The sequence below is a fragment of the Anguilla rostrata genome, chromosome 11 (assembly GCF_018555375.3).
Source record: "Anguilla rostrata isolate EN2019 chromosome 11, ASM1855537v3, whole genome shotgun sequence".
Taxonomy (NCBI): Eukaryota; Metazoa; Chordata; class Actinopteri; order Anguilliformes; family Anguillidae; genus Anguilla; species Anguilla rostrata.
In genome coordinates this window covers 17,745,288-17,768,909 of record NC_057943.1, presented here as the reverse complement: position 1 = coordinate 17,768,909, position 23,622 = coordinate 17,745,288, and the positions used below count along the sequence as shown (strand labels likewise).

The window sequence follows — 23,622 nt, the reverse complement described above, 5'->3', positions numbered from 1 at the left end:
TTGTAGCCCGGTACTTAACCGCTGATGTCTAGTCCTGTACAGTCACTCGTGCTAACGACTGTGATGCTGGTGTTGCAAACAGGATTATATAATAAACTGCACAACCAGTAAATTTTAAAAGCCAGTAATTAACCGATGTCCTTACGATTACTATATGTTATCCAACCAACTGGCAAATATATGCGTAGGAAGCAAGCTTGTTATAATCACCTATTTCACAAACTATATATCTGTAGTTTTATGATAAAAATGATACTGCCGAATACCATCCATTCAATATAGGAATAAAGCCGCTGCTGCGTCAGTGGAGTCACTTGATCAGTTCTGACCAATGGTGAGCCACTGAGCTTCAACGGGTATATAGACCTATTTTTTACAGTCTCTGATGTAGACGGGATTGGAGCACTGAACTGTATGTAGTTCATTGGATTGGAGACAGGGGGAGACATAGCTCCATAGACGTTCTATTATAAAAAAAGTTATTCAAATAAGATTTAGGAATATTTTCCAAAAACTTCTGGACAAAAACAATTCATTGATACACACAATTAAATGTATGATCACAAAAAATCGACGGATTAGGTTTTCTTTCGTTGTCAAATCAGCGTGGGTTTTGTACATTGAATTCAATGGGCTGCAAGCTCTTTTGCCCTCAACATTTCTGTACATGTGCAGTAGAGGCCATTTCCTGCTATGTCCTAGGCTTCACTGACTGGCCCCTCCTACCCTCTCCAGTTCCTATGTAGACTCTATGGCACTGAGCGTGCTCAGATGGGTCATGCCTGTGGGGTGCACTGAGTGTGCTCAGGTGGGTCATACCTGTGGGGCGCACTGAACATGCTCAGATGGGTCATGCCTGTGGAGCACACTGAGCATGCTCAAGTGGGTCATGCCTGTGGAGCGCACTGAACATGCTCAGATGGGTCATGCCTGTGGAGCGCACTGAGCATGCTCAGGTGGGTCATGCCTGTGGAGTGCACTGAGCATGCTCAGGTGGGTCATGCCTGTAGGTTGTGAATACCTTGGCAACAGTGCTTTATTTGCTGCTGCTGGCATGCTACATATTGCTGAATGCTTCCCTTGTGACAGCAGGTACACAGTGCCTGTGAAAAGGACCCCGCCTGCTTCAGTGCTTGTCCTCAGAGCAAAGAGAAAAACATGCACAGATGTGTAGAGATTTCCCATCATGCCGGGAATACTAACCAATAAAGTGGCCTGTAGGGGATTACAATGGATTAATCGAATGTCCACCTTTGCCTTTCCCCTGCAATGCTTTCTGTGTGAGCTCATGAGATCAGGATGTGGCTGCAGTGCCCCCCTTTTTATTTTTTGTTTTATTTTAAAATGGGCACTTCCGTATGCACTCTTGCCACTTCTCTGGGGGGGAAGCACCAAGGGTTATAAATGAAGATGTGATCATGGTCCAGAGAGCACCATAGCAGGGAATTCTAGCCCCCTGCTGCACAGGAGGATTCATATTTAGGTTGAGTGTTGGTCACTCTACAGAATGTACCATATGGTCCCCCCATTTTGTTTTTGTTTTTAGGGTTCAAGAAAATGTCTTAAAAATCTAAGGCAAAACTAAAAATGAACCAGCTGACCTAAACCATATTAACCTTTATACAAGTACACATTACCCAGCAACAGATGATGCAAAAAGAAGTGTTTTTATATATAAACCTATCCACTAACTTTCATTTCTTCCCCAGTTCAAAGGAACTGCTTCAACCAAAGAAAGAACATAACAGGCCATTCAGACCACGTAGATCATATGAATGTGTATTGCTGAGAACAGGCCATTCAATCAATTTAGATCATAAAAGCATAATAACACTTAATGAGGAGGACAGCCATTCAGCACATCAAGAACATAGGAGTACATAATGCCTAGAGTATCTAGCACTCACACATTTACCTTCACACTAGAGATTACCTGGTCTTGCTATTTACCTACAAATTAGAGTGTCTAGCACTGCTCCAGGCCTGAACTTCCTTCCTTCCTCTTGGATCTCTTCCTTTACTACATGATCTGGCAAGCTATTCCAGACACTGACAACTCTCTGTTGCCAATATATAGAATAAATTATTATAAAATGTATCTTTTTTATCTGTCACAAGGGGGAAATGCATCATTTAGTTTAGTGCAATAGATATTTAGTCCAAAAAACATTTACCTGATTTTTTTATTAAGATCATTTGTGCCAAACTTAATTTAAAACTCAATGCAGACACTTAGCTCGAACATACTTTGGTTTATGAATGTTGACTCAGGCGAAATTATATCCTAAATGATAATTTATTTAATAGCCATAAAGCAGTGTGATTGCTATAAACTGATATTTAGCCTGTGATGCATTGTTTATATTCCTTCTAAATGATCCTTTTTGGTAAGAAAAAGGCATTTCAAACTGAGGGTGTTAATTTAAATGATTACATTACATTTAATTAAATTGAAGCTATAAAAAAATGGTGCTAATTCATTTTTTTTTTTTGTACTTCATTCACTGTTTGGTCTTAAAAATGCTCAGAATGGCAGACGTGATAAGTGAACCTTTACAAGATTTTGATTGGAGCTCAGCCATGCGCTAACATGGCCTGTCAGTATGACTTGTTCCCGTCATGGTTGGGTACACAGGCAACACAGCATGTGTAATGTGATTATTTTGATACTGAGGGACCACTCTCGGAGAGCCTTCTTTGACTGAGATTCCTCATTCACCCTCATGTCTTTTGTTTATTCCACACCAGTCCAAGGCAGTTTATGGGTTTATCTGGCCAAGCCTGAAGTGAGAAAAATGAACCAGTCATCCTATTGGCTGGCTGTGCAGCCCTGGGAGGAGGGGCAAAAGGAAATACAGGTTTAATCTGTCTATGAAGAGTGGTGCATCTCTGACGTGGCAGTCATCTGGATGAAATAGCAAAAAAATTTTTTTCCTCCTGTCTCTCTCCTCAGTAATGAAGCGACACAGCACTGCTGACATCTCCGACCTTGTCATGTGACGTGATAAATACCCAGGGATTTTTACAGTGGGCGTGCTTGTTTCTGCACCCTGCTCCTCCTCCCTGCCGCCCCCCCCACACCCCCCCCCCCCCCCTTCGCTCCCTCTTCCTTGCATCCGCCTCTCCAGGAAAACGTGCTTGTTGTTGTATGATCTCTCTGTGGTACTGATGCTGTTGCCGGCCAGGCTATCGTGACAATAGACAGTTCCGAGCGCTGTAAACGGCAGTGCGTGCTCTTCTCTCGTCTCCTTCTCTACTCCGTTTCCATCACTGTCCCTGTTTCGTCTCCCTGGAAACCCAGATCTTCCCGCTCCGCCGCTGAGGAAGCTGCAGCTGGAGGAGCAGTGAGCAGGTGGCTGGTAAGTGACGGGTCTCTGGGCTGGGGGTGGGGAGGTGAGGGGAATCGCAGAGGCTAATGTGCTAATGACTGTGTACCACACTGCGTCTGAGGGCTAGGCGCTTGTGCATGGAGGCAACATGCTGTTAAATACGCATCAGCACTGCTCTTCTTCTAATTCCTTGCTCATCAGTGACGATTGTGTGTGTGTGTGTGTGTGCGTGTGTGTGTGTGTATGTGCGTCTTAGTTTGTATTTTTGAGCTGGGTATAGCAATCATGTGCGTATTTTTCCTTTAATGTTCCTGCTGAGAGAGGGATACATTGCTAGCTGATTAGTGACTGACTCTTACCCTGCCCTATTGCTACTGGCTCAATATCACCCCTGTCTATGACTCAATATTTCAACTGCCTTTGATTCAATATCCTCACTGTCTGTCTCAATATCCCCTATCTATGACTCAATATCCTCACTGTATGACTTAATATTTTCACTGTCTGTGACTTAATATCCTCAGTGTCCATGAATTAATACCCCCGCTGTATGACTTAATATCCTCACTGACTATGACTCAATACCCTCACTGTCTATGCCTCATTTCCCATCCCCTCCTTAGCTCTGACTGTGACTCAGACTACTCACATGAGGTTGTGCTGATGCACTCGACTCTGAGGAGATATTGACAGCCAGATGAACCTCCCTGACTGCAGTAATCATTGACTGCAGCTTCTATTTTGGCAGTGTGCATGCAGGGGTACATTCGTAATCAGCTAGAACATATGATTGAAAATATATAAATCATACTGGCATTCCCTCAGATGGAGGGACAGACATAAATGTGTGAGTGGTTTTGTGTGTTTGTTGGTGCATATGTGTGTATATGTATGTATGTGTGCATATTTGTGTGTTTTTGTGCAAGCTTGTGCGTGCATGGATATGTGTTTGTGCATGTGTTCGTGCATGTTTACGATTATGTATGTATGTGTGTGTGCTTGTATGTGTGTGTGTTCATGTGTACAGTGTGTGCTTTTGCTCGATACATAGGAAACACACAGTCCCATACAGCTTAGGATTTGTGGTGCTGATTTTAATCACAGAGCAGGGTGTGGGGAGTCGCTGAATAGGTGTGTGTATACTGTGTATATGTAAATCCTGAAAAGTCTGTCCTGCTAGATATGCAGATGCTGTACCTCCACACACATCACCCGAAGCTAATGCCCTTTTCTGCTCATGTTCAACCTCCTGCTTTTTGACTGGTCTGAAAGGAGATGTTAAGCCACAGCCTTTGCTCTGATTGGACGGCATGATCACCAAGCCTTTTTTATATTTGTTGAGGATGAAGAGGAGGATTTGTCCTGAGGTGCAGTTGGATGCATGCTGGTGCATGCTGGGAAGGGAGGGGGAGATGATGTTGCAATGTGCCAGGGTTGTTGTGCAGATTTATAAATGTGAGGGGGAGAGAAATATGGATGTGAAGTGAGAGTGGTTCGGAGTGCCCTCTTTTTATTTCTGCCTCTTGCGCATTGGACATCTCATCGTGCGCATAGAGAGATCTCAGGAGGAGCGTAGCGGTGAGAGATCAGGCGAAGTCTGCTAAAGCCGTACGCCGCAGAAGCACAGCCAAATGCTGCGTTGCTGAGATGCCCACCGTGGGGCGTGGCGTGGCCAAAAACGCTCCGCATAAACATCCCTTATTAAAACACGCACACAAAACATCGCTTTTCCTCCTTATGCTCCGAGATCAAGAGAACAGGCAGAAGCAGCTCCAAACAACAAGACTGGATTTTTCACCATGTGAATACTTCAGCACCTGAAAAAAGGGAGCAATATTCCCACTGCTCTGGGCTTAATCACAGCCATTATTATCCTCACTGTTGATTGGAGGAATGAAAGGTGATCATTCCAGTGTACATGTCTGTCTGTCTCCACGGGGAGCTGCTTAAACATTTTCAGCTCTGCAGAATGATCCAATGAGTGACTAGGACAGGTCTGGACCAATGGTTGTCCCCTGGACAAGAAGGGAAGTGCCCTGATTAACAGGTTGCTATAACAACCATTGAGAACATTGATGTTGGTCTCTGTGGAGCGGTGGTCTGGCTTGCATGTGTGCATGATGCACCACACTACCATACTACTGAATGGTGATAACCTCCTTAGGTCAGTGGTATGAGAGGGGCAGTTGAATAGGCTCAAAATAATTGATTTTGCTGGAAGTACAGTTGATTCTAGCACCTCTCATTTGTACTGTTACAAAAACAGTGCTAGTCATCCTTTTCTGTTGCCCTTGTAAACCTATTGAATGTGCTTATGTAAGACACTCTGGATAAGAGCATCTTCTAAATGTAAAAAGAGGGAGAGAGAGAGAGTGCACACATGCACACACATACATGCACACACAGCATACACACGTACAAGCTTACACGCAGTCACGCAATGCACTCAAACACGCATGCACACGCAACATCACTTATTGCCGTTTTCATTAATAGGTTTGTTTTTTTAACTAATCCATAATCTAGCAGTTTAATCAGTTTAATCTATAATCTATATCTATTTTAACAGCGTCTGCCAAATAAATGTAATGTAATGCATAATTTATATTGTACATAGTACATAGAGAAAACGAGTGAGCGAGAGGCAGTGGGTGGGTTGCTTTCTAAAAGCCACTGGTATGACCCACCTTGGGTCAGGAATTCGAACCACTGTTAAATCGCAGTGTTGTGAATGAAAATGCGAAGTTCCAATCATCAGATCAAGTGGTGTTTACTTTCTAAGTTAAATGCACTTGTCACTTTGGCTAAAAGCGTCTACCCAAATATTAAATTCTAAACTGGATTGGGAAAGGCCTGGGTACCAAAGGGTTAAATTCCTCATTGGCCCTCACCTGCTTGTCAAGAGGCCCTCCAGTACGAAACTGCAGAGTCTCCATGACAACCTATCAGTGACCAGCTCCCTGACAACCCAGAATAACAGAGAGAGAGAGAAAGCAGAAGAGAAAAAATGATAAGAAATGCAGAACAGGAAAGGAGCAGGTGTTTGTTCTTTTTTAATACAGTTAATTATTGCTTGTTGTTGGTAATTATTCATCTTTAGCAAAATGTGCAGCCCCAGTAGAGTATATTATGCCAATTTAATAAATTTGAAAATGATCTGAACCAGACGGAGTGTTGTTTGTTTCTGAAGGAGGTGTATGCTGTGTTGCCTTCTGAAGGAGGTGAGGATTATGTTTCTGCAAGATGTGTAAACTGTGCTGTTTTCTGAGGGAGGTGCAGACTGTGCTGTTTTCTGAAGCAGACGAGGATTGTGTTTCTGTAAGAGGTGTAGACTGTGTTGTTTGAGCAAAAAATGAGGGTGTTCTTGGACAGGACTCAGAACCCAGTTCCCAAATAAACAAAAACAATGTCAGTGTGTGGGCAGCTTGGCAGGGAAGGGCCAGACGGAGATGACTCTGGATCAGGAAGTGAAGCAGGTGGTGACTGAGGAGGCATGAGGAGTCGAGGTCTGGTCTGCAGGGTGAGAGATTAACTCCTTAAGTTCCGTCCTGTGTGCCCCCGCCAGCCAGCTCCATCTCCTCTCTCGCTTCTCACCATCTATATCTGTTTCTCTAATCTTTGTGTCCCCCAAAGCTGGTGTCTGATTGGCTTGTGTCTGCTTCTTAACCAAATGCCTGATTGTCTGGTTTGTGTCTGTTTCCCAACTGGATGTCTGATTGTCCAGGTTATGTCTGCTTCTAAACTGAATGTCTGATTGAAAGGTTTGTTTCTTCCCCTTAACTGGCTTTAACTGGCCGGAACTACACCCCAGCTGTGAAAAACCTGCCAAATTGTTGACTGTATCAATGTCAGCGATAGCTGATGTTTTTATAATTATATTCCAGTCTCTCTGGTTGCTTTGACAACATCTCTATGTGCCTGCGCCACACATTCAGCTTCCTTCTTTCAGTGCTGAGCTTTCATCCTCCTCTTCATTCCTTGCTCTCCCTGATGGCTAAGGAACCTCCTGGGATATTTAGTAGCATTGAATGAAACAAAACACAGGCGAAAAAAGCAACAACAAAAAAATAACATGGCAGAGGATGCAATCCCGTTGTGCTTTTACACCTAAACAGTGCTTAATTTGTGCTGGGTCCTGCCAGAACACGATCTGGAACCTCTGAGTTTTGGAGTGCCTGTTCCTGGGCCTATTTATGTATTGTGTATTAATGCGTGGGCTTACCAGGGCACAAGCCCCAAGACCCAAGCTGTAAGGGGGTCCAAGGGAGGAAAAAAAATCACAATTATCAGAGTTGATGTAGAAGTATTCCTGGCCATGCCAATGCCTGCACTCTGTTCCACTGGTGAGAGCAGAGAGGGCTGTCGCTACCCAATTTATCTGGGGTCCAACTTGCCAATGGGCAGTTTCAGTGCAAAGTTGCCAACATATAAAATAGCACTTGGACCAATGTCAGCCAACTCTGTTAGTTAAAGCTAGCTCTCTAGTTCCTGTCAGTGCTATAGTATTCAGATCAGGAGGTGATGCAATGCATCTGCTGATTGTATGATGCTGACCTTTTCTGTACACAAAACAAGAAAACAAATGGGGTTTTTTAGCCAGTGGGTTGTTGTGGGAGACAGCCATGGAGACAGTTCATCGACCCTGCTAGCCAGGAACTGCGAGTGGGATTAGCATGCTGAGTGGCTAATGTTGCAATCATGGGCTGAATAAAGAATATAAAGCTAAGCAAATGTTTGCATGCTTGATCAAAATAACCACACTTTGTGCTTGTCAAAAGTTGAAACTAGCTTCCTAGTTTTAGACAGGCATGGAGACAGTACATCAACCCTGCTAACCATACTCTAAGCCTGCACATACTGTACATGGCTAGTGGAATTAGCCCCACTAGCTAGTAACAAGAAATAGGTTCTTAGTCTAGGCTGATCAGACATACTCTTTTTTGGGACCTAAAATGTCTGTCTAGATGATATTTCTAAATTTCTAGTGCACGTGTGTGCATGTGCATGCATGTTTGTATGTGTATGCATATATTTGTGTGTGTGTTGAGAGACAGAGAAAGAGGGAGAGAAAGAGCTCTTTTCCCAGCATCACTCCTGTTTAATAGAATCCGTAAATCAGCATGCTGACGTACAGAGCAGTTGTAAGGTTGAAGGTCTCTGTTCTGCTGGCTTTTCAACTGTCCATAAACTCGCAACCCCAGCCCTGTGAAGCCCACACAACAGCATTCAGCAGCCCAAATAAAACACAAGATAACATGCCAATAGTTATACTAATAACACACTAATGTCAAATAAAAAAATATGTGTATGGTCCACATCACACCAGTCCTTATGAGGAATTCATTTTTCTTCTTTTTTTTCTTCTTCTTCTTCTGACAATGGCAAAAACTATACTACTACTACTACTTACAGTATAATAATAATAATAATAATAATAATAATAATAATGTGAGACATGAGTGATTAATTTTATGTTCCGTTTGAAGAAACAAGGTTCACCATAACTGGCTTCTCAAACAGCTGTCAGGCTTTCGCACATACTGTAGTACTTGTAGGAAGGTATTACAGTAAACTTGTGCACCCAGCAGCAGAATTAAATCCAGAGGAGATTAATTTAAGCTTTCTGCTTAAAAAAAGGCCCGCTCTGTCTCATTGGTGGCTCAGAAATCATCCGAAGGCAAGCTCTAAACAGGGCTAGGAGAACACTGTGACCTGTGACATTTGACCTGTGGCATCACTGCTGATTTGCTGACAGTTGTTAAATCCTTTTTTTCTGTGGTCGCCTGTCTGGTAGGACATTGCTGGAAAACATGTAATATTGTCTCCAGGGGGATTAGGATTACGTGCTGCTTTCATCAATATCACAGATGTAGGATGTTCCACTGTGTTATCAGCATTACTGCCAAAATAATCCTGTTTTAACCATTCGTTTTCCTTTCTTATATCTGAACCACCTCTGACCCATTTAACCCATGATTTTTAACATGCTGTACATCACATTATGAACAGTTGCTATTAAAAATGGTCATCAATGAAATCCAATGTGCTGAGGATCCTTCCTCAAATATCTTATTCTATAGTCTGGGTGTTTTAAAAGAAAAAGAAAGAGTCTCTGGTTGTTTGGGACAACTAGATAGTTAATTAATCTATCTGACAAACACACAAAATTTATTTTCCTACAAATTGTTTTCATCTCAGATCTGTGAACTGAGATCAGATATTGATTGTTTCCTCAGCCATGTGGACAGATTCCCTCTCAGCGCAGTTCTCTGCTGCGAGAGTCTGCTGTCAAAATGACAAAATAATATGATCCCTTAAGCATGCACATACTTTAGCATGGAGTCTGTGAATCAATGCAGTCTGTCTGTCTCCTTGCCTGTCTGTCCATCTGTCTGTCTGCCTGTTTCTGACAGGATTTTGGGGAATAAAACCAAGCTCGAGCTAATGCATGAACTGAGCACCATGCGTTGAGGGATATTTGTACGCGTAAATCCCCACTTCCATAACCACCTTTAATATAGATTAATCCTAAGCCCTTATCATCTGTACTGGGGTACAGGCCAAGCAATTGAGCTGAGAAGGGAAGATTAATGCAACAGCAAGGACACACTCCAAAAAAAGAAATACAAATGAAAAGGCTGCTCATGCGTGCTGATGGGGAGCCGTTGTTCCGGTAATCCACACCCGTGGTGATCGCTGCAGGATCAGGCAGGGCCAGCAGGGCCGGCATGGAGCACAGTCTGTAGTTTTCCACTCTCAAGACACAGCGAAGGGGCGCGGTCCTTTCAGGCGAACGTGGGGTGTGGGTAATGCAATTCGACAGGCGTCGCAGGTGAGAGATCGTATTTGTGGGTCCACGACCAAAGCGCACTGGTTTGCCCAGCATGCCTACTCTGTCTAGTGTTGGTGTGACTGCTCCCGAAATGAGGGTGTGAGGTTGCAGATAGGTTCCGCAGCGGGGGACATGTCAGAATGTGAATAACATTAAATCACTGACAGAATGTGTGACCAATGATACTCCTCCACCAATTAGGCTCACAGTCAAAGTCATGCCCCGCGAGGCTATATCTGTATTATTGATTGGTCCCTAATCTTCAACAAAGAGCCCACTTATCAAACAGATCCTGAGGAGAAACTCTGGGTATGACAGGTTTCCCACCACTCAGGTTCTCACTTTAGGTCAATCTACTGATGCCATTGAATCAGACCACTGTGCATGAAAATAAATGCAGAATAGTGATAACCTTATTTTGTTTTGGTGGGGTCTGTCTAGGGCTAATTGATGTGAAAAGATGACTGGATCTTGTGAGCTTCAAACTATTGATGTAGCATCTTTGAACCTGGTTTCTAAGATGTGCAACAGTGCTTCATCTTCACAAGTTGTGATGTAATCATGAGGAAGAAGACTATCCAGGATCAATGCTCATTTCAGGAGCTTATCTGTCCTAAGCGATCTCCTGCCCTGATTGTTGCCATGTCTCAGTTCTGGTACTTGGTAACAGGTACAGTATATGCAGAGATTTAACCTTGAACAACTAAAATGTTAAGTAAAAAAAAAGAGGCCATGTTAGGGAGGCTATACAGAGATTCATCCCACCTCACATGGGGACCCTAGCAGGTCAAAACATGCTCAAAGGAGATTGCACCCCACGGGCGCCAGTGGTGACCCATTAGCAGCTGTGTAGCTAACAGGAGGTGACTGGCAGGTAACACTTCTGGCTACATCCTTCAGATGTCTGGCTGTAATTTATAACCCAATCTCATAATCATTACCTTTAAGTGTTAGTAAGCCTGCCCTCGGAGCACAGACTTCCCGTTATCTGCGTGTATCCCTGATGACTGCTCTGTGACTCAGACCATTCCTGTCCATACACAGACCTGTTATGGCTTCTCCTTCCCCGAGCGTCTGGCAGGCACACACTGCCAGTCCAACAACAATGTGTGATGTGTTTACATCACAGAGATTGTTATCTGCGTTTGGAAGACAGAAGAGCCCAAACATCATGGGGTTTGGTTCTCCAGTAGACTGATCGACATCCCAGATGCAGGACTTATTGCTGTGACAGACTCTTGGAATTCAGGTTTTTGGGCTTTCGTAATTGGCTCGCTGAATTGCCATGTTTAATTCTGCTGTGCACAGAAAAGAAGCATTATCTTTTGATTGGTTTGTTATTCCTGCAGGAATACCATACTGGTATCTAGTGGGATGAGTGTATTCCTCTGTCTCTCAGGCCACAGGATATTTGGGCGCCTAGCAACAGAGGGCACATCCACTCACTGACTGACAGGTATCATATCCTGAGATATTTACAGACTGACTTAATTTGCAATGAATGAGAGACAAAAGGATCTCACATCCTGCCAATGAAAGAAGGACTGACCTCATATACCGTCAAAGAAAATCAGTGTAACCTGATTCCCTTATAATAGGAAACAAACTGATCACATATTCAGCCAAAGAGAGACAATCTGACCTCATATCCTGTCTAAAAGAAACAGAATGACCTTATATCCTCCTACAGAAAAACTGACATGACATGTTCTAATTTTGTAAACTCACATGGAATCATATCATATATGTTATTGATACTGTTGCCTTTATGATATAAAAATTACTTTTTTTATTTTTTATTAAAAATTATAAAATAACCAGTATTTTACAACACAGTATTTTACAATCAATAAAGTGAATGAAAAAAAAACTGAAGAAAAACAGTATAGCCTTTCATCAAGCAGATGGCTTCTTCACCACTGCTAAGGAGGGGCAGTTCACTTAGAGGTGATGAAGCATGTCACATACTGCATGAGGCGGCCTCTTCACCAAATGTAAAATAGTCTAAGCGAGGCTTCAGAAAGAGTTCTGGGTGGAGATACTCTTTATTGAAGCTGTCTGTTTGTCTGAGAGTGCACGTCAGTGTTATGGAACCCATAATTTGTACCTTTGTGACATTTCTGCAGCGAAGAGAGGTCCCTAAAATTTGGTGCTTGGGTGGATTACAGTTCTATTTGCAGGCTTGATGAGAGTTCCTCTGTGGAGTGGGTGCCAGTCTCTTGCTCATAATATCATACATAAAAACATACATAGCTATTTCATATTTGATTTGACTGATTAGATTACATGATTTCCGTGATTTAAAACTTGAAAAACTGGTGCATTGTCTTTTATTGGTAGCCAGTTGTTGTATTCCAGTATTTTTTCTCTGTCTGAGCACATGATCTCCACTGTAAGAAGATGGTCAGCACCTGTTTTCCTTGCACTTAGCCTACATTCCATTTCCTCCAGTTCTTTATCCTTATTGGTTTGGAGTTTCTGGTGGAATGTGGAATATTATAGTTTGTGAGCCTTGCCCAGGGATAGAATATCCCCTGCCACAGAAATTGTTCTAGGACTCCCCCCACCCCCCACCCTCATAAATAATCATATTGCAATGTTCCAGCTTCCGCGGTTGAGAGACAGAACTTTCAATGTTAAGAATAAAAGGCTTAAATTAAAAGGACTAACTGCAGGCTATTTAGTAGAAAGAGACTTGTCTTTAGGCAACCAGCCAATTAACACAGCAGATTTTCTGTGTTACATTATTGGCATTCAGCAGAAACTCCTGTCCAGAGTGACTTACCCAGATTGTATGCAATGCATTTATACAGCTGGATATTTTACTGAAGCAATTCAGGTTGAGTACCTTGCTTAAGGGTACAAAGACATTGCCACACCATGAATTCAAACCTGCAACCTTGGAATTTTAAACTCATATTCTTAACCATTATACCACACTGCTGCCTGTTATGCTTTATTGCCGCCATTTTGTTATGGCGGCAGAATTATGGGTAGAAGTAACTATAATTGACAGTGAGTGGGAAAACTTTACAGGCCATGCACAGTTTGAGTATATATGCCATCCTGAGGGGTTGGGCAATTTGTCAGAACATATTTCTGAGCTGCACAAAAGGCATCTGTGTGTCTTCAAAGGACATAGTCACTGTGCTGTAAGACAACCCAATAGCTATCACATATATTTGCACATGTTTAACGATATGACTATGTCAAAGTGATAGTTTACTTTATTGGACTGTAAATGCAGCACTCTGACCATTGGTAAATTCCCAATAATGTGAATAGCAATTGGCTTTGGGGTTGGGTGGGTCAATAGAGGAGGTCATCCAATTGCCTTTTAAATGTTTAGTAGGCAGTACACATATCCAAGCAACGTGCACTTTTCGAAAACAAACACTTCGCCTAACTCTGTGTTCGTTTTATGTCACTCCACGTCGCTGAGGAGCGCACAAACTTGTCGCACAACTTGTTTGCACAACTCAGGAAAACTGACACCAGAGATACTTCGCTGAATCTGTCTCTGTTGAACTCCAACTTCATGTAAATTTTGTGCCAGGAATTTGAGCATATTTCTTTGTCTTTAAAATTTCTACGTGATCGATCATAAAGATGATTTCAGCAACTCTTCGTTCAAAAGTATTAATCTCAAAAGTATTCCAGTCGCGACGGCAATAACACCATGGTCATGTCTAGACAAGATACAGGATTCAGAAACTAGTGTCCTATCGAAGATTCACCACAATATAAGAATTGAATCGAGGAAATTTTGACCTCATTTGTCAAACTAACATTGTTGTGGTTTTCTGTGTCTTTTATCTTGTTTTATCTTGCATGTTTTGCCACTTTTCATGGGTTTGCATCTGATGGTTTCTTTCACTTGTGATAGTTTTTAGTGAAATAATTTGCTCCTTTTTTTTGTAAACTCCTATGTGATGTTATGCATTTAGCCTGTTTTGGTATTCTTATTTAATGGATTTTAAGAGAATGATGTTTAATTGGAAGGACTATTGGCAATCAGTAAAATATACATTTGTCAAGCTAAGGATAAATCATTTGGACAGAAAGATGAGCCAAATAAAAGATGAGGAATTTATCTATGAAAGATGGGGAAACTAGTAACAAGGTAGCGAACTACCTATCTAGTATTACTGGTTTCCTAATATTTTATTTGGCTACCTTTCTGTCCAAACGATGTATCCTTAGTTTTGATAACAAATTATGTCAATCTTTCCTCCTGGAAGGAGGAATAATACATGATTTAATTATTCTATAGTGGCACTGGCTGCAACTGCCTTAAACCTTTCCCTCGCTAAGAGATCATTAACTATTCATGTAACATATAAATGAGAGTATATATTTATACTCTTTCTAAATATGTCTCTGTCTCTCTCTATAGATAGACAGACAGACAGACAGACAGACAGATCGATGGATGAGTAGATTTATTGGTAATGAGATTTGGCTTTTCAGTCTTTTCAGGCATTCTAGATGCTTCACAACAAAGATTTTGAAAAGAATTTAAAAATACATCTTGGCTGGTGCAGATAGTATTTCCATCCAAGTCTTTTTGTGATCCATTGATGTTATTTGTAGCTCCCCTAGGGATGGAACTCTTGTGTCATTAAGTGTGTTATTCTGTGGGAAAATCCAGCATTCTCTGGGCTGAACAGCCTAATGAAAGACATTGTAGTGCCTATCCTAGCTCAATCTCTCCTCTCAAAAACCATTCAGTCCAAAATTACATTACACGTTTTACAAACCCCCCTGCAGAACCCCTTCAGTCCAACTGCAGTAGACGCTTTCATAATCCCTGCAGAATTGTAGTACAAAATTACAGGATACTCTTTACAAACTACTTCCAGAACCCTAGTCCAAAATTACAATATGCAGTTTACAAACCCGCTGCAGAACCCCAGGCCAAATTTATAATGTGCACTTTACAAGCCCCCTGAAAAGGCCTAGTCCAAAATTACAGTACAGCATGCACTTTCCAAGCCCCCTGCAGAAGCCCAGCCCAAAATTACAGCATGCACTTAAAAAAAACCCCTGCAGAACGCTAGTCCAAAATTACAGCATGCTTGTTACAAGCCCTCTGTGGAACCCCAGCCCAAAATTACTGAATGCACTTTTACAAACCCCTTCGCACAACCCAAGCCCATAATTGCAGGATGGTCTTTACAAATCCCCTACATAACCCTAGTCTGAAATTTACAGCATGCTCTTTACAAACCAAATGTGGAACCCCAGCCCAAAATTACAGTACTCACTTTACAAACCCCCTTCAGAACCCAAGTCAAAAATTACAGCTTACTCTTTTCAAACCCCTGTGGAACCCCAGCCCACATTACCCACAATTACAGAGCACACTTTATAAAACACCTGCAGGCATAAAGGAATCTGTAGATTTGCTGTAATTTACTTACATGTTGAAGCACTGTATACTTAAAAGAACACATTGTTTAATTAGGCTGTTTATACTCACTATTTATATTTTCTGAGGTTGAATTTTCTTCTAGAAGATATATCATACTCTCAATACATTCTCATTGCTTTTCAGTAGTACCTATGAAAATATCAACACAGAAATCTCTGAATCGCATACTGTGGATTGACTAAAAGCGAGGTGACGTGACAGGAGTGTTTAGTATGCAGCTTTGGGTGCTGTTTGTCAGTGAGGGGAAGGCTGTTGCTGTGGGCTACCTCTGCTGAATGCTTACGAGGTAAGAAAACAGCTGTGGGAAAAACTGCCTTAGAGAGTCTCTTCGGAAAATGCTGAACTTTGTGGCTCAGGGGAGAAATCTCATGATGCCATGCTGGGATTATGGTCTATTTTGAGAATCTGGAGGGAGAGGACAGGGTGGTAGGTGATGGGTTTGCTGCATTGTTTCTTATTAGAAAACAGTCACATTATGGTTGTTCGCTAATGCTGATGCATTTGTTATATCTCCCATCGTATTCTTTCACTGTTCTCAGTCAGAGCTGCCGAATGGAATGAAAGACCAGGATGCTGGCATGAAAAAACACAGCAGGTGAAAATAAACATTTATACCCCATCCTGTTTATATTACAGTTGCTATTTTTGCCCCTACTGTTGGTTCTGGACAGAGAAAGCTTGCTTTTCAAATATCATTTTTCTCAGAGCTGGACACCATATTGTTCATGTTGCCGATGGCCTGATCTGATTGTCCAGTGAGGGAACTTTACCAGCTGCTGGTCACACCCAGTCTGTGGCCCAGATTCAGTGAAACCACATAGGCACTTAAAGGGATCGTTCTCTTTCAGTGGTTCTTTGATATTATTTCAGTTTTATTGTATATTTCTGTTTGGTCCAGACAGTTTATGTGAGCATTGAACTTTATTTGAGATATTTTCAGAAGTTTCTGATGATATGCTGGCTTTACAGTGGTATGGGGGCATTCAGGGATGTGGTCTAAGCAAAAATAAAAATAATGAAGTTACTGCAAAGCAGTTTGTACTGAGATGTTATGTCTCCAGAGATTCTACATGTGTTTATTATTTGATTATTTTTCAAAAATAATGTTTAGTTTTGTTTTTGGTTGGAACATCTCCTATAGCACATTGTACAGTATGACTACATTTTAAAGACTGTCCAACAGACATTTAGTTTTACATGAATGGCAGTGGCTGAACTGATTGCAAAGGTTTATAAGAACAGGCAATGCACAAGTTAACATTATATTTGAATTGAAAAAAAGTTAAGGATACCTCAGAATATAAACCTGTCATAAGCTGTTATTTTTTCTTATTCCACCTGTAGCAATGCATAGTGATTAAATGGGCAGGAGCTTGTTACCGCTGGCAGTTAACCTGCCATGCCATGCCATGCATTCACCCGTGCTACACACCTCTCCAGTTCAGTTTCAGGTTACTTATAAGAGATGATGAATTGAGTGGCCTTCTTATTCTATTTGTTCTTCTTCTTCTTTTTCCTATTGCCTTATTGTAAAGGCTCTCTCCGACATGGTCAGTATTTATTATCGAGAGGGTGTAATAGTAATACGTTTGCTTTCAGGTGAAAAACACCTAGGTTTGGCAGCAGTTACGTACTGTTGGAACAATGTGTTTTTGCTAAATCCGTCATTGCTAGTCTGTCTGGGGCAGTGATTTGCGATCTGAAATGGTTTCCATGGGCCAGTTTCACTTCAAACAGATACACCCCTCAAGAGCTTCCCCTTGTGTCTAATCTGCACCTGCAGGCTTGTGAATAGGGAGCCTGATCGCGCCCCTCGTTCAGATTCAAGAAACGGACCAACGCAACTGGCTCACTGTGTGATACCCAATAAATCAGCAGGGTAAATGCCCAGACAAAGGCACACGTACCTGGGGGTGTTTTCCTGTGCTGTTGTTCTTGTGAGAGGTAGTCAGGCTGAAGTAACTCGGCAGGCCCTTGTCCTGTTCTCAACAGGTATCTTTGCATGTCCTTGTTTTTTAACCAGATAGCATAGACCGGTAGGATTTCTGTGTCACACGCCAACATTTTTTGTCACACCAAAGGTCAACAACACCTCTTCATGCCCATAACCACAGAAAACAGTTCTGAAAAACTGAGAAATTCATAGATTCTCTGTTCCTACTCATGTGATCCAGTGAATGCATTAGGCCCATGTTACTACAGCAAGCATTTGAAGACAAGACATCCCTGGCAAAAGGTTTCCTTCTCTTGCATTGTAGCAGTGCCTTGAATATTGTAACATGGAGTATTCTACGGAATACAGAGATGTAGAACATTCTGGAACCCATGTTCGTGAAGGAAAGGGTTTTGAGTTCAGGGACCTGTAATGTTTGAATATATGAAACAGGCTGCTGGATGGCTCATCCTGTTAAAGCATTGTTCTTGCACATGGATGGGCCCTGTGGTTTGGTATCAAATCCATGCCATGACAGTGCCGCCTATGGCTAGCAGCCCTGTAGAGCTAGGTATGATTGGTGTTAATGTTGTCTTGGGAAGAGAGGATTTATGTCAGCTGTGATGACAGCATCTCATCGTACGCGAGAAACCACTGCTGGTCTGTCTGTGCAAGCCCAACTTGTGAACTGCAGTGTGATAAGAAGTGGTGGATGACCTTGTTGACTTCAGAGAACAGTGTGTGCTTGTCTGCTCTCTCCAGAATAGATAGCAGAGGTTGCAGCCATGAGCTCTGACAAATAAAATCGGGCATTCGAAATCAGGGAGAAAAAAAGAAGAAAAAATATGAGAACGTCAAAATATATAACTCACAGTGGGGTCATAAACAGGAGCATTCCATTGTGTTCTCATTGGTCTTCACTTTATGGAGAAATTTAATTACCAAAAGGATACAGCCTATACACCCCCCTGCCCTGCTCCTCTGCATTCTCAAGTGCTCCACGTTATCTGATTGGTGCAGGAAACTGTGTGACCCATTCTGAGAGATTCCATTGCCTGTCCATCATGCCAGTGGGCTCTGCTTATATATAATGGCATCACAGTACACATCAGCAAGGAAGTAGGGCAATAGACCTCCTCCAGCCTCAGAGAAGAATCTCTGAACTGGGGCTCAAACTACAGATCGTCATTTAGCAAAATGGCACCCAGGCAGATGTGGAACGACCTGACATGGATGGCCAGTTCCATTCCTGCAGGTCAATGTGAATGCAGGTTTTTGTTATCACCAGTTACACTGGCCCAATTAGCCAAATAGCTATATATGCTAATGCTGATTTAATAATTTATGTTGGGACACAGCCTTCAGCTGTCATTCATGAACTTATCAAGTAATGGTCAAATATAAATTACTTAACAATTGGGCCGATTAAATAATTAAGAGCAGAACTTGCCATGAAATCCAGAAACAGATATGCCCTCCTTTGGACATCCCTGATTTAAAGCACAGTTTTTACGAGCAGTGATGTTCCTTATGGTCTGAGAGCTGGTCCTGACCATGTCTGATGGTCTGCAGCTAACAGTTAGCCATAGCATAGCCCAGGGAGGAAGAATTTGATTGGCAGGTTATCTTCTGACTCATCACACAGGTGAAACCTCTTGGTCAACTGGGTGCCTACAGTCAGCAGGCACCAGCAAGTAATGAAAGTCCTATGGAGAAATGACTCCATAGCTCAGCATATGGATTGCATGAGTGAGCCAAAGTGGAGGCTGGCTAAATGTTTTTGATTACTGTGTGCTAGTCTGCGCTGTCCTTCATACAGTGCTGGACATTCCAAATTGAAAGGGATGAAAAAAGATGTAAGCACTGTGAATGTTGGAGAAAAGCAGTTACAAGTATGATGTCTTCCATGTCTCCAGGCTTCCTCCTGAACACGTCTTGACATGCTGGACATGTTTCAGGGCCACATCAGGTGAGAGCCGATGTAAGCAAGCACAAAGAGAGAGAGAGAGAGACTTACATAGACAGATTCGGTGTTCAGAAGTTAGGGAATTCTGGTCAGTTTCTGTCATAAAGATTACATATATGAACACAACACATAAAATATCATGCATGTTCTGCCCAGTTGTCATGCATGTTCTGTTGATTAGTCTGCCCAGCAGCAGTGGCTACACTATCGCGTCAGCTGCTAACCTGGCTGAGGAGGGGTAAATAAACAGGTTCTGCTTCGTACTTTAATTTTGACAATCAGGGTCTTGATTCCCTCTACTTATTTCATCTTCTTCAGAACCTCCTCTGGGCTAAGTGGCATATCTGGACTTTTGACTTTGATGCTCCTTTATTAGAACATCAAAGCCAATTCATTACACTAGATAAAAATAAAAATAAATTAAAAAAAGCATCAATACAAATTATGAGCAGAATTGCTTTTACTAACCTCACCTCCACCCATCAGACAGAGAGAGAGAGAGAGGCCTGCAATAACAGCTCCCCTTTACCACAGGAACGCTGTTAATGAAACACGGGGATTGTCGGCAATTTATCTCATAAACACATGCACCAAAGCCAGTCAGGTAACCCAGCCCAGGGGGCTGGCCATAGGGAACTGTCAAAAACGATTTAAAGATGGTCCCTTGGAAGATATCATTAGGGTTGTGCTCACTTCTCTAGTAAGGACAAAAGCACAGTGCTTCCTTGTGCCTGTGTGCTTGTGAATGTGCTGGAACGCCTCCCACTTCACACCTCCATGTCAGTCCTGTTCAGTTTCTGGATGGTGCCGGTACAATTATGAGTACCTTCACACAGACAAGCCTAGACAGAAATACCTGTGGTCAAGCCTTAGTTTATTTATTAAACACTCTGTGGTTTACCAGTCAGAGTGCTGGGATTCTTATGGAACTAGAACATAAAGAAGGATGAACATAGGAATGTTTGAGGCTGAGGCTACTCATCTAGGCCCCAGAATATATCCAGCATTGTATCAGTCCTAGATCTGTTCTTCTAAGACAAGGACAGCTGTTCTGCACTCTGAGAACTTTGTGTAAAAAAATGAAAAAAAACTTCATATCAGTGAAGTTTACTTTAAACTAGTGTCCACCTGTGAACCCTTGTTTTGTTATCCCACTGAAATATTTTATGTGTTTCACCTGTGCATTTTATTTTGTTTAAAAAAAACAATCAATTGGGGTTTATTCAGTTAGAGCCCCAAGCTGTGGTGCATGGATGAGCCTCACAGACTTGAATCTGCCAGTGCTGACTGTGGGCTGGTATGGGAGGGTTCAATTGGTTAGGGATCTGTGTTCATTGTTATCTAGCAATCCCCATTGATCAATCAGGCGCCCATGGACTACATGCAAAAACCACACATGAAAGGTCTTATTCCGACTCTGGGTGAGCTTTTCTGTAGCTTGCAACACTATGTGTTTTGAAGGAGAACTGTGGATGTCTACACTCTGTATGAATGTGAAAATGTATGATTATGTAGACTTCATATAACATCCAACCCCTTTATGAGTAACTCAGGACAGTCTCTAACATCCATTTGTGTTGAGTTGAAGATCTATCTCTTCTTTGTTCATAATTAGGAGTTCATGGAAATTGGTATTATATCAGCTTGTACCTCTGCATTCATGGAAGATCACTGTCCTCAGATATCAGAGAGATTCTGAGTAAAGCCATGTTCCTTAAGATCCCTCTTCTTAAAATATATGGAAGAAATGCTGATATTATGTTACATGCCTGAGTAAGCTGGCTGGTCCAAAAAATACTCATAGTCCAAAATTTAATCCAAGCGTGTTGCTGGACAGTATTTCTTATATAATGTTGTACTTAAAATGTGAAAAAGAATGAGTTATTGGTTGTGTGCATGTGTGTGTGTGTGTGTGTGTGTGTGTGCGCACTCATGCATGCTTGCATGTGTGTGTGTGTGTGTGGATGGGGTGGAGGAGGGGTGGTCAGAGAGGGATAGAGAGGAGAAGAATAGAAATCTGGAAGAATACTTGTAAAGAGAAACCTTTTGTTCAATCATTCCTCTCTCGCTCTCTCTCTCCACCCCTTCTGTCCCACGCACACACACACACACACACACACACACACATGCCCGCTCACTCACTGACTCACTCACTTGCTCGCTCACTCCAGTTGAACGATGGTGTTCTAGGCTGATTTTACGAGAGGCTGCAAAGCAAGAGGGATCAAACCAGACAGCTTGAGGGGAGAAGGAAAAAGAAGATGGAAAGTTAATGGAAGGAAGGTACAGTACAGTTTGTACATGTCTACCTCCCCCCCCCCCCTCCTTTTTTTCTCTTTGCCGAGGAGACGGGGAAGAAAGATCCAAGTGTCCCGTTTCCTTGTATTATTCTTGTCGCTGCTGTGTATTGTTGACCCTGTCGGCTCTCTCATACTGTAGGGTGGATTATAGTAATGCAGATTCAGTGGGGGTGGAGACTCAACCGTGCCTTTTAGCAAACGCGAGCCTGTAAGCATCTCTCTGGTGTGTCTTTGTGAGGCTGCGACTTCAGATTTTGCCTCAAGGGAGTACATGACTTTTTTGAAAGGGGTGAGGATGGGTCTGTCTGATCTAAGTGTTGTATGTGATTTTAAAGGGAAAACAGATGTACTAGCACCCTGTAGCCCTTTGTAGAATCTCATTTAATATAATTTGTGTAAATATGAAATTCCACTGTTGTGAATGATATGTTGCCTCACAGTGTCCGTGTGGGCTTCCTCCGGGTACTCTGGTTTCCTCCCACAGTCCAAAAACATGCAGGAAGGCTAATTGGAGACTCTAAATTGCCCATAGGTATGAGTGTGTGAGTGAATGGTGTGTGTGCCCTGCGATAGATTGGCGGTCTGTCCAGGGTGTATTCCTGCCTCTCGCCCAATGCACGCTGGGATAGGCTCCAGCGACCCTGCTCAGGATAAGCGGGTACAGATAATGGACGGATGGACGGATGAATGATATGATCATAGCCAGTCAACTCAATACTGGTGTCTGTGATGGACTGGACTGATATTTCCCTGTGTACCATCAGATCCATCACTGCCTCCTCTTACTATTGTGACTGTTCCTCCTGCACTCCCTTTCCTACTCTACATCCTCCTGTACCTCCTCTTCCTACGTTACCTGTGCCTCCTCTTTCTATTCTAGCTGTTCTTACTGTACCACTATAGATCCTCCTGTACCTCTGCTTCCGACTTTACCTGTGCTTCCTCTTCCTGTTCTACCTGTTTATAATGCACCTCCCCTTCCTACCCTACATCCTCCTGCATCTCCTCTTCCTATTCTACATACTCCTCCTGTATCTCCTATTCCTCTTCTACTTGCTCCTTCTATTGTCCCTGTTCTATCTATACCTCTGCCTCCTCTTCCTATTGATCATGTTCCTCCTGCTCCTTCACCTCCTCCTGCTCCCCTCTCCTCCAGTGTGTCAGGTTGTATGGTTTGATAACCTGCAACACAGAAAAATTGTGAACTACCTTAGCTGTAGATCAGCTTTAGCTGAGCAGAGATAAAGGTGTTTATACAGAACTGATTGAGGTGTACATGAATCTTACTAGAGCCAAGATGGAGGAGCTTACACAAAACTGCCTTAGCTGTAGGTTAGCTTTACCTGAGCTGAGATGAAGGTGTTTCTGCAGAACTGCCTTAGCTGTAGGTTAGTTTTATCTGAACCACGATAAAGGTGTTTACACAGAACTGCCTTAGCTGTAGGTAAGCTTTAACTGGGTGAAGATTGAGGTGTTTATACAAAACTGGTTTAGCTGTTGGTCAGGCTTATCTGAGCCAAGATGTAGGTTTTTAAACATACTTCCTTAGCTGTAGGCCAGCTTTACTTGAGCCAAGATTGAGGAATTTATCCAGAACTGCTTTAGCTGTTAGTCAGGCTTATTTGAGCCAAAATGGAGGTGTTTACACAGAACTGCTTAGCTGTAGGTCAGCTTAACCTGAGCCAAGATGGAGGCGTTTTTAAGAAAGTGACCCAGGCTCAAATTGTGTTTGTGAATCCTAAATTCAATGACAGGTAGGCTGGTGAGTCAAACAAAAATAAGTCTGAAGCACCATAACCAGGCAATCCCACCTTTGACCTCACCAGCT

The 23,622-nt window shown here is 42.4% G+C and overlaps 1 protein-coding gene across 2 annotated transcripts in view; it reads left to right on the top strand.

Annotated features, from left to right (window-relative positions):
- Positions 1 to 3,116: 3,116 nt before the first annotated feature.
- Positions 3,117 to 23,622, top strand: part of LOC135234158 (pleckstrin homology domain-containing family A member 6-like) — a 62,503-nt gene continuing 41,997 nt past the window's right edge. The window contains exon 1 of one of the 2 annotated variants that reach the window (XM_064298444.1): positions 3,117 to 3,359. Coding sequence is in view for 1 of the 2 variants with exons in the window: in XM_064298438.1 (XP_064154508.1) it covers positions 21,767 to 21,777 (11 nt within the window). In the remaining variant the exon portion in view is untranslated. Of the gene's footprint in view, positions 3,360 to 21,561; positions 21,778 to 23,622 lie in introns of those variants that run through there. The other variant, XM_064298438.1, reaches the window with a different exon arrangement.